At 36.2% G+C, this 11480-nt stretch overlaps 1 protein-coding gene across 1 annotated transcript; it reads right to left on the bottom strand.

The window, feature by feature from the left end:
* Window positions 1-9780: 9780 nt before the first annotated feature.
* On the bottom strand, window positions 9781-10182 carry LOC149546039 (uncharacterized). The gene has a single exon (XM_089793883.1). The coding sequence runs from the start codon at window positions 10180-10182 to the stop codon at window positions 9781-9783; it is 402 nt and encodes a 133-aa protein (XP_089650009.1).
* Between the last annotated feature and the right edge of the window lie 1298 nt (window positions 10183-11480).

Genomic DNA, 11480 nt, shown 5'->3' with positions numbered 1-11480 from the left:
AATGTGTTGTAAGCTCTTGCCTTTATTCTTGAAATTTTTGTTAGTTTAAAAAACTATTATTTTTTTAAATATTATTATTTCTACTTATGACAAATCGTTAGACATTATGTTATTGCTACAACTATATTAAAAAAAATGTTTTAAATTTTTTTTGTTAATTTAATTTCATTTGTTTTGTTTTTGAAAATCTTAAATCTTTTATTAAGTTAGAGCAACTATACTCTTGTTTCTAGTACACTTTAGCCTTAAATAATTATAGTTCATTTTTTTACCTTTATTTTAAAGAAAACTTAATAAATTTTTAAAGTTTTTAAACATATTTAATCACAGTACTTATGATTATTAAGTTTTTAGTGTTAACTTTAATCTTTAAAATAACATAATTAATTTTCAAATCTTATAACTTTTTTAATTTAATAAGAGGTTTTTTTTTTTTCTAAAATTCATTTGAAATAGTTTTTGTTTGATTACTCTTGTAAATTTAACCATGTCTTTGTTAAATCTCAAAATCCTATCACACGATTTTCCTCTTCTTTTAGTCAGTTCAAAATAAAATTAGTGATATAATTCCCTTTTCAATATTAAATTTTGGTTAAGTAGACTAAAAGCTTTTTATCATTTAAGTTTTTAAAATTGTCATTTCTTTTTTCAAAATTATTATTTAAGTGAAGGGGTAATGTTTTCTTAGTAACCTTTTAAATTATTTTTTCCAAGATATGTATCAAATGGGGAGCGATACTTTCTAGCTCCTTAGTCCAGAAATCCATTACACCTTTTGTTTACAATTGCTCTCTCTCTCTCTCTCTCTCTCTCTCTCTCTCTCTCTATATATATATATATATATATATATATATATATATATATATATATATATATATGTATGTATGTATGTATGTATGTATGTATGTATGTATGTATGTATGTATGTATGTATGTATGTATGTATTTGAGTATATATGGGTGCACACATATATGCCTAGATAAATATACAAGTTATTGTAATTGTGATGATTACTTTATTCTTGTATAGTAAATGTGTTCCATATTACAATAACTAAAATAAAAATCATTTAACTACCATTGCACACCTTAATGTAGTTCTACTTGATATCACTACATATAGCTCAATTATTTGGGATTATGAGTTATCATAGATTATTGCCTTCAATTTTGTTATGTTCTATTGTTTTGATTAAGTAAAATAAGGTTTTAAAGGACCCAAAACTTTTTTACAATAGTCATTCTAGAAACAAATAGAGCAATGAGAAGCAAACACGAAACAAACCTCCAAAAAGAACAGAGAAGAGGTCATAGAGAGAACTGGTAAAAGAGATAGCAAAAAGATAGCACAAAGACAACAAAAAGACAACAAAAAGATAGCAAAAGAGATAACAAAGAACTAACTAAGTAGCCTTGATCAGGTCCAGCACCTGATCCGCCAGAATCTACATGTTTTTAGCCACTACCTTCACCTTGTCCTTCTTGCTCGTGTCTTCGATCTTCTTCGAGTGAGCCCTAGTGCATTTGCTAGGCCCTTGGCTATCAACAGCCTGAGGGGAATACTGGCCTTTGTCCATTTCCAATTTCTTCAACAAGGTACTCACATTCTTAGCCATTTGTTTTATCAGTTTCTGCAGGTTGCTCATCTTGGCTTCCATCATGGTGACCTTCCCCTGGTTAGCATTAAAATCTTTGTCCATTGCCCTATTCTTAGCCTCCAATTGCGAAATCTTTTGCATTATGCTTTTGACATCTTTAGCACTCCCAACCACCTCCATTAATCTATCTATATGTTGACCAAGAGTGCGCTCACCACGAGCAAGTTTGCTGGCATGCTCAACAAGCTTCCTTAAGTCTAGCATATCCCTACCCAGCACCTGCATTTGACTTTTAATGACCCCAATTTCATTCATAATAGCACCAGGGTTTCCATGCAACCCTTTCAAAGACCCTGGAGTACCTTCATACTTCTCCTCATAATCCAGGTGGATCCCCTGCTCCTAAAGATCCTCATCACTAGACTCACCTTTATACCCAAATTGCTTCTCCAGGCGTCTTGAAGGATATATTTTCTTTTCCAATCTATGGGCCAAGGTCTCATCATCCAAGGGGGAAGAAGCCCTCACCACCAGACTGTCCTTAATCTTCTTTCCCTTGTTCTCACTTTTCTTTCTATAATCCCTCACCAAATCCTCCACAAAATCACTCTCCTTCTCAGAATCAGAGTGACCAACCACTCTTTTCTTCTTCTTAGACCTACTCCCCGTGCCCTTGTTTAAATTCACCTCACCCCCTTCGGCTTCATCTTGGGTTTTAGAGTCATAACCCTTCTCCTGAATGCTCCCTTCTGTTTCATAATCAACATCCTTTATAAGACCTCTGTTCCTCACAATTCTCTTAGATTTTAAAACATTCATAATAAGAACCATGAGACCCTCGTGGTAAACATGTTCACCATTTGGGTCTTTTTGGATAGCTTGTACAGAGATACTAAGAGACTGCTTCAAATAGTAAGGAAAATTGATTTTGACACTGTGCCTAAAGTGGTTGGCCAACATAAAATGATATCCATAACATTTCGTGAATCTCCCATCCAAGGTTAAATACTCCATAATCAAAAATAAAACAAACTGCCAAGGGCGAGAGATAGAGGTCGGGTTGATATAAGACTTACCAATTGTGACCAGATAGCTCTTCTTAAGCTTAGAATCAACAAATTCCTTAATAGCTCTATCTGACAATTTTTGCTCCCTGTGGAAATTGATACTGTCAAGCTCCAAGCCTGTAGCCTCAGCAATCACCTCCTTCGAAATCTCCATACGTTGATTGACCACCATCATCGAACCCTCCTTCCAAGTTTTTATAAACTGTTGCATGATGGTCCAATTATTGCCTTTTAGCCTCTCCATGAACCTAGTAAAATTACCCCTCCTCAAAATATCCCACACCTCCTCCTTCTTCATCCACTCCATACAGCTCACTGGTTCAACTTGTTTCCTCTTTCCTCCCATTTTCCAAACACCAAAAATCCAAAGCTTCTTCGTCTGCAACCCCCAAATGAAAAAAGTCTCATATAAAACAAGGATAACAATGGCACAAAAGACCCAGAATCCGTGCAAAGCATAGCAAAAATCATTAGAACTAAAAGCACAAAGCCCGCAGCCACTTAACTCCACATCATACCCCTGTATTGACACTATCATTATTAAAAAACCTTTTGTAGTGACCTCCATTTATCATAATGAAAAAGTTATCGAGCATCCAGAGGTAAGGGGTCATGAATTTCCCAAATGATAGTGTGATCATTTTTACATGCCACATTCGCTGCCCAGTCAGTCGTCCCATTAGCCTCTCTGAAATTATGGGAAACAACACAAGTTTCAAAGGAATTGATAATTTGAATAGCCTCATAAGTTATATTGCTAATTGTCCATGAGGGTATAGTTTTTTTGTTAAGACAATTAATAATATTGAGTGAATCCCCTTCCAACCAAATTTTATTCATGTTCAGCTTTTTTGCAAAAATAAGACCATGAAGAGTAGTCGAGGCTTCAACAACATGATTAGTTTGATTACCAATTGGTATAGCCAAACTTCCCATATTATCTCCGTTGGAATTTCTGATCACAATACCACACCCTGTTTTGCCTGGGTTTCCTTTCGAGGCCCCTTCAAAGTTTATCTTAAACCAATTGTTAGGAGGACAATCCCATCTTGCTAATTCTCTAGGATTAGGTCTCTAATCACCCATAGTCATGCTTTTCAAATTCCAGTTGAGAAGAATACTAGTTTCCCATTCATTTCAAAATTGCTATTCAAATCCCATAGTTTTAATATTCTCTATCAAAAGAATCTTTATCTTATGGAAAACTTGAGTCAGATTGGATTCCACGTCTCTAAAAATTCTATCACTACGCTCCTTCGGAATACCCCATCCAACGTACGACAGAATGAAATTCCATAGTTTGCCAATTAGAGTATTCTTTGAAGCAGCCTTCCAACTATTAAAGAACAATTGAATAGTGGAAGGGAAGACCCATTCGACATTCAGTAAGCAGAAGATTTTATCCCAAATCTTCTTAGAAAAAGGACAATGCAAGGTAATATGATCAATTGATTCCCCATCATTCTTGCAGAGAACACATCTATTAATAATGATAATCCCTCTCTTTTTAAGATTATCCAGAGTGAGAACTTTATTCTGCAAAAGGATCCAAAAGAAAATATTGACTTTGGGTGTCATACTCTTCATCCACACCTTAGCCCAACACGGTTCTTCATAGTTATCAAAGGAATCAGCATAGGCTGAAGCAAATGAAAAAACACCACTAGGATCATTTATCCATATCAGCTCATCCTCATTTTGATTTAAGAAGAACACATTTAAGCACTTCCTTAGTTCAACCAAATTGGGGTCCACTCTATAAAGGTCCATCCATTCATTCTCTTTCCAGTAGTCCGTCACAAGAGTTCCAATCTGGGTCTTACAAAGCTCCATATACCTATTCCATCTTGGGTCATCACGCAAGGGGTAATCCAAAATCCATACATCTTCTCAAAAAAGAACTCTCCTACCATTACCAACCTTCTATTTAATCCTTTTTCTAATAATATTTTTAAGTTTCTTAAAAAAATTCCAGATCATAGATCCCCCTTGATCCACATTACTGTTAAGGAAATGGTAAATGTCAAAATTATCAAAGTTGTATTTATCATTCCAAATATTCTTCCATTCCCCATTCTCTTTATGCCATCTCCATAACAATTTTGCCATTAAAAAATCATTCATAGAAGTAACCCTTTGTAAACCAAGTCCTCCCTTCTTGTGAGACACACAAACATTTTCCCAAGCAATGAGAGAGAGTCTTTTTTTATTCTCCATTCTCATCCACGAGAAAGTTTTCTAGATCTTTTCAATAGCAAGAGCATATTTTCTAGGAATTTTAAAAAGACTCATAGCATAAAGCGAGACACTTTGCAAAATAGATTTTAGAACAACAACCTTACCTGCCTGACTAAGCAGGGAACCTTTCCAGCCCACAAGTTTCGAATGGATTTTTTCAATCAAAGAGTTCCAAAGACTGTTAGGAGGAGATAACCCCAAAGGTAATCCTAGGTAAGAATCGAGTAAAGAACCAATCTCGCAAATAATAATCTTTTTTTATCTTCAATTGCCTTTCCACACCAACATTCACAAAATAAATCAGACTTTTATTCCAATTAATAATTTGACTAGTAGCATTACCATAATCCACCAAAGCCTTCTCAATACTCCTAGCATTCTTCACTGAAGCTTCTCCCATAACAATAGAATCATCAACAAATTGTTGATGAGAATACATTAGAGCCAAGGAGGAAGGATTGAGGCCCACAAAATCCCCTTTACGAACCATAAAATCGACAAATCTTCCCAAACATTCAACCAAAATGATAAATAGAATAGGAGAAATAGGGTCACCTTGTCCGAGGCCCCTAAAAGCCTTGAAAAAAGAGGAGGGGGAGCCATTCACAAGCATCGAAAAATACACCAATGACACCAACATAAAGATTAGATCCTGAAATCTCTTATTAAAACCAAAAGCTTCTAGAACATGGAGAAGAAAGTGCCAATCCACTCTATCATAAGCTTTAGAAAGGTCAAGCTTAAGCAAAAAACTTTCCTTCTTAGACACTAAGAGATAATGGATATTTTTCATGCATAGTAATAATGGAATCCACAAGCTATCTACCAGGAACAAACCCATTTTGCTGTCTAGAAATAATGTGAGGAAGAAGTGATAGAATCTTCAGTGTAAGAACCTTGGAAATGATCTTATAAGATGAGTTACATAGACTAATGGGCCTGAACAGGTCCATGCTATCAGCCTCTGACTTTTTAGGAATAAGAGCAAGGAAGGTACCATTCAGCTCTTTAAGGATGTTCCTGGACCCAAAAAATTGCTTCACACCATTATAAATATTTGCCCCAATAATATGCTAGTACTTATGAAAGAACAAGAGTAGGAATCCATTAGGACCAAGGGCTTTGTCTCCTTCAAAGGAAAAATTAGCCTTATAAATCTCATCAGTTAAAGGAATAGATGTGAGAAACATGTTCTAATCCTTAAAGACACAAGAAGGAATGCACTCCAGAAACAAATCCTGCTTCTCTAGATCCAGATTGGATTCTTGTAACAAAGTTTTAAAGAAGTCCACCACCTTCCTTTTGATGATCTCTTCATTATTAGTAGGTCCCTCATCCATGTTGAGTCTAAAAATCCTATTGGCCATCCTGTGCTTGAGAGTTGTCACATGAAAGTACTTAGTATTATGATCACCTTCCTTTAAAAAGACCTTTCTAGAGTGTTGCCTCCAAAACATTTCCTCTTTAGAGATGATATCATGCAGTTCAACCAATTTACCACTTTCCTCTTCCCTAGAAAAGGTCTCATAACCCTAAGTCTGAATCCTAGCTTGAATGTCCTTAAGTTCCTCCACGATCTTTTTTTTGTTCTCAAAGATATTACCAAAAGTATTTTTGTTCCATATCTTAATCATTTTCTTAACATTCTTCAGTTTAGCAACAACTTTAAACATTGTTGTGCCTTCAACTTGAATATCCCACCACTCCTTAATTAGAGACTCAGAGCCTGGATGGAGAGTCCACATTTTTTCAAACCTAAATGGGAAGTTCTTATGAAAATTAATCTTATTAGCAACCAAAAAAATAGGGTAATGATCTAAACCCACCCTCACTTGAGCACTAAGGTTACATTTATACTTTAGGAGCTAGTCATTGCTAATGAGAGCATGATCCAATCTGACTTGTATTAGATCCTTACTAGACCTTTTGTTAGTCTAGGTAAACTCAATCCCATGTAAATCAATATCATGAAGAAGATGCTGATCAATAAAATCCATTTAATCAATTCTATTGTCCAAATTAGTTTGGTTCCCCCCCCCCCATTTTTCATTTTCTTTTAGCAGAGTATTGAAGTCCCCAATAACAATCCAATTCTCATCAACAAAAAACTTTCTCTTATTAGATATTTCAGTCCATAATGCCTTCCTACCCCATTTAGAGTTGGGAGCATAGACAGTAATGAGGACCCAGTTAAAGTCATATTTAAAATTTTTGAATCTAATATTCATAAAATTAGAGTTTTAGGAGATAATCTCCCCTTGAACCATCTATTAAACCAAAAAACAACCAAACCACTTGAAGCTCCCTCTGAATCATTACCAATAATCTTTCCACTCTTAAAAATTGGAAGACATTCCACCTTATCTTTAAGCATCTTAGTTTCTTGAATAACCAATATATCTGGCCTATTATCTCTGATCATATTCTTCAATATGTCTTGTTTGTGAGGGTTGTTTAACCCTCAAATATTCCACAAGATTATCTTCATAATTTATGGAAATATTTTGCTTCCAGGATGGTTCTCTGACTACCATCAACAATGCTCCTGATGGTCTCATCTATTCTCTTCTGCTGGTTAGAAGGTCTACCAACCGGAGAAAGGGAAAACCCAACATCACCAATTCTTATGAGTAGTCCCAAGAGACTTAGAAGAAGGGCTTTCTAACCTACTCTGTGAGATCTCCCCTTTTGACTTGGGACCTTTCTTCATGTTCTTAGAAGGTGCCTTCTCCCCTTCTTTTTTCCTGCCCTTATTTATGCCTTTGGTTTTTTCATCTTCCCACCGAGCTTCCTCATCTTGAGAAATAGAAAGCAAGTCCTCAACTTCTCCTTTGACAAAGTTTCCTTTCTTTAACGGTTCCTTGACAACAAGACTTAAACGTGGAACAGACACCAATTAGGTCCCCTCACCAACAAGATCCATCCCATCCTTAGGAATACCATCCTTATGAGCTAGGGTCTTCTTTAGGCTATCACTTTTAGAGTTATTCAACATGTCCTGAGCATAAATCTCCAAGTCACTCCCCATAAACTTCGATGAAACCTGCCTAGAATGACCAACCTCCCCGTCCTTAGGAATACCATCCTTATCAACTAGGGTCTTCTTCAAGCCATCTCTAATGGATATCTCTGTCCTTTCTGAGCATTAATCTCCAAGCCTCTCTCCATAACTTCTGATGGATCCTGCCCAAAAAAACTAGCCTCCACATCACAAATACTGACTTGTTACTTCTGAAGGGGAGGTCCCAACTGCTAGCCCCCATCACCTGTTGCCCCTCCACTTGTCTTATCAATCACTACATCCTTATGTTGTTCCTTTGATGTAGTGGTCCCATATGGAGTAACCCCATCACCCTTTGAAGATCCATCATCCCTATTCATAACCTTCCATTGCCACACTTGTTTTTTCATTTTAGGCTTTTCTCTTTAAGAGGGACATTTTTTGGCCCAATGCCCAAATTTCTTACAGTGAAAGCAATCAAAGGAGAATGATTCAAATTCAATGTGTTGATCTCATATATCCAGTTTGGACTTTAACGAGATAGATTCAGGCATATCCACTGTTGGAATATTCAAATATGGAAAGAGTACTTTTGAGGGGGGGGGGGGGGGGGGTGAATCAGAAGTACCACACTTTATCCAATAAAACTTTTAGGTGAAAGTAAATTGCATGCATGTAAGTACATTAGGTAAACATGAAGCTAAACACATGCATCAATAACACTTAACACTGGAATTTGGTAACCCAGAAACCCTCCAGGAATAATAAGGTAAAACTGGGGTGCGGATGATACCCACAAAAATTACTGCAGCAATATTATTTAACCACTTCTGATGGTCTACCCTGTTAAAGGCCTGCCTTGTTAAAGGCTTTACACTGTGTCAATAGTGACCTGGTTAGAGGCTTTCAAACACTTAACATGAAGTGTTACCCTGTTAAAGGATTTTATCACCTAGTTAAAGGATTTATTGAAATAGCTGTTAAGCTAACCTATCACCATAGGATTTTTATTCTAATACAATTGCTAGAAAGTATTAGGCACAATAAACCTAACTGATTACAATCCTTGATTGCTGAATGCAGGCTCTGTTCCGCTTTGTCTGATCTTGATCCTTTGTGATCTGATAACTTTCGCTTCTGAAAATAGATTTCCTTTCATACCCTCGTCCATCCACTCATTATCATATATATTTACAAATGAAATTTCATCTTACTTATAAAGAATTTTGAGGATTTAGGGTTAGGTATGGATCTACGATCCATATTCAATCTTCATTTTTCGCTTATTGTTTGCAGTTCTTCTATTGGTTGCATGCTTTTATCATTTTTGTTATTGGCTGCATGTAGATTGCATAGGAAGGATACAAGATTTGATCTTATCATTAAATCCTTCGAGATTTACCTCATGTCGGCTATAAAAATGATTTACATCATAATATGTGCAAGTACAGATTCCTATGCTGATATCCTGACTTACTCGGCTCCTGAAGCATTCCTGATGCTCGACACATGCTATTTTTTGGATTACTCGGCACTTACACAAAATTGTATCACTCAACACTTTATGCTACTCGACACTTGATATCACTCGGCATCTGTTCTTCACTCGGCATCTAAACTTTGCTCGGCATCTAAACTTTACTCAGCATCTAAACTTTACTCGGCACCTGATCTTCACTCAGCATCTGAAAGTTGCTCGGCACCTGAAGATCACTCGGCACCTGAATACCTTCCTGACTCGGCTTATGTTGTGGCTCGACTTACATGGTGTACTCGACTTACATGGTGTAGCATGTGATTAAGTGTGTTGGTACTCAATTGTCAAAAACCATTATAAGGGTAACAATCCACACCTTGTGTAACTCCAACACATAATCTAGCATAGTTCATCCTTTTTCTGAGACACTGTCACTGGATCTAAGGAAAGGAGCTCACCAAAGGTATTCGCTATGCCCTGAAAAACATCTTCCACCCAAAACTCTAAGGGGAGGCCTGATAAACGAACCCAAATTGGGGCTTGAATAGCAGAGTCATGCATAACATAAAGATTAGGAGACTGTTTCTGGAGAACCAAGGTATGCCTCCCCATCACCCAAGGACTACTGCAAAGGTTGTCCTGTTTGTCCTCATCATAGGAAAAACAAAAAGAGAGACACCCTTTAGCCATCGCAGAGACATCAACTTGACCTTTCAAGCTCCATTTCTTGCGCACAAAACTCCTTACATCATCAATGTTGGGTCTAGCCCCAATAAACCTCCCAACCAGTGTAATATCCATGCTCAAAATGTTTTTTTATCAATGATCTAGTTAGGGATTTCAATGGAAAACTTACCTTTATCCTTTGTTGACGTATCTTTAACTGGCAGAAAGCTTAATTTGCCTGTAGGTCATGCTCCAAACATGCTCAACCATTTTGTAATTATCTTGGGCCCTCCTCTCAAGTCCTCCAAAAGCCTACCTCCTCCAACGTGCCTCCATCCTTAACATCACCTGAAACAAAGGAATCACCAGCTGACAGTGATCGCAGTCCTCGTGCAGATCCCGCATGATTCAAATTCACATTCCCTCCCGATGCCTTGACACCGTTATGTTCTATTGTTTATTTGCACATTGTTTCAGTTTAATGTTTTTTGTGCAATCTTTTTATGCCTACCTTGGCATTTTATGATTTCATACTATTGATTTATATGAATTCTATTGGATTTTGTGTAAGCTCCATGAGTAGCCAATTTTTCAAGGTTAATTATAGAGGGCCCTTTAGTTATACCTAACTCATATTATGAAGGACTCATCAATTATAACTAACTTATAGTTATCCTATTCAGTCCATAGAGTATCCCTCCATCCTATAATAGTGTGCACTTACTTTATATGGAGTTTCCCTCTATTTTGACTTATTTGTTCCACTTTGAAAGGATGATATTTATATGGAGTTTCCCTCCTTTTGATCTATTTGTTCCACTTTGAAAGGACGATATTTATATGAAGTTTCCCTCCATTTGATCTATTTGTTCTACTTTGGAAGGATGATATTTATATAGAGTTTCTCCATTTTGTTCCTAACGAAGAGGATGCTATTCATAGACTTTCCCTTTAGTTTTAGTTGATTTGATCCATCCTTGAAGGCAACATGTTGTTACTAATTTCGGTAAACTTGTTTGACAAATTAGGATCTTGAATTCATTTGGTGCTTGAGTCAAATGTTTACTGAGTTATCTTTGTCTTTCTCATATTTCTGTACTAAACATACTAACGTGATAGTGCTCTGCGTACTTCATTGCTTAGATCGTGAGTCATGTTGGTTGTGAAGGGTGCCCCCATTAACTTGTACTAGGATAATTCTTTGGTAGACTATCTATATCCATTTGATTGATGCAATGTTTATGCATGTGAAATTAGTTGGCCTTGTCTATGGTCATTTGTATATAAATATATTACTTTCACAAGAGCATTGATAAATCCTTTCATATCTAACTTTTTTAATATTTTAAGCGTACAATTTATCTCGATGTCAACTCCATTTCTTTATGGTGACAAGTTACATTTATTTTTATCACTCTATCTTGATTTATTCT

This window comes from Cupressus sempervirens, chromosome 7 (assembly GCF_028749045.1).
Source record: "Cupressus sempervirens isolate cs-2001-9-10 chromosome 7, ASM2874904v1, whole genome shotgun sequence".
Lineage (NCBI taxonomy): Eukaryota > Viridiplantae > Streptophyta > Pinopsida > Cupressales > Cupressaceae > Cupressus > Cupressus sempervirens.
The sequence above is the reverse complement of the archived record's forward strand: the minus strand, read 5'-3'. Positions and strand labels throughout refer to the sequence as shown.

Coding starts and splice junctions, on each gene's coding strand:
- LOC149546039 (XM_089793883.1), bottom strand. CDS start 10,182: ATGGATATTACACTGGTTGGGAGGTTTATTGGGGCTAGACCCAACATT.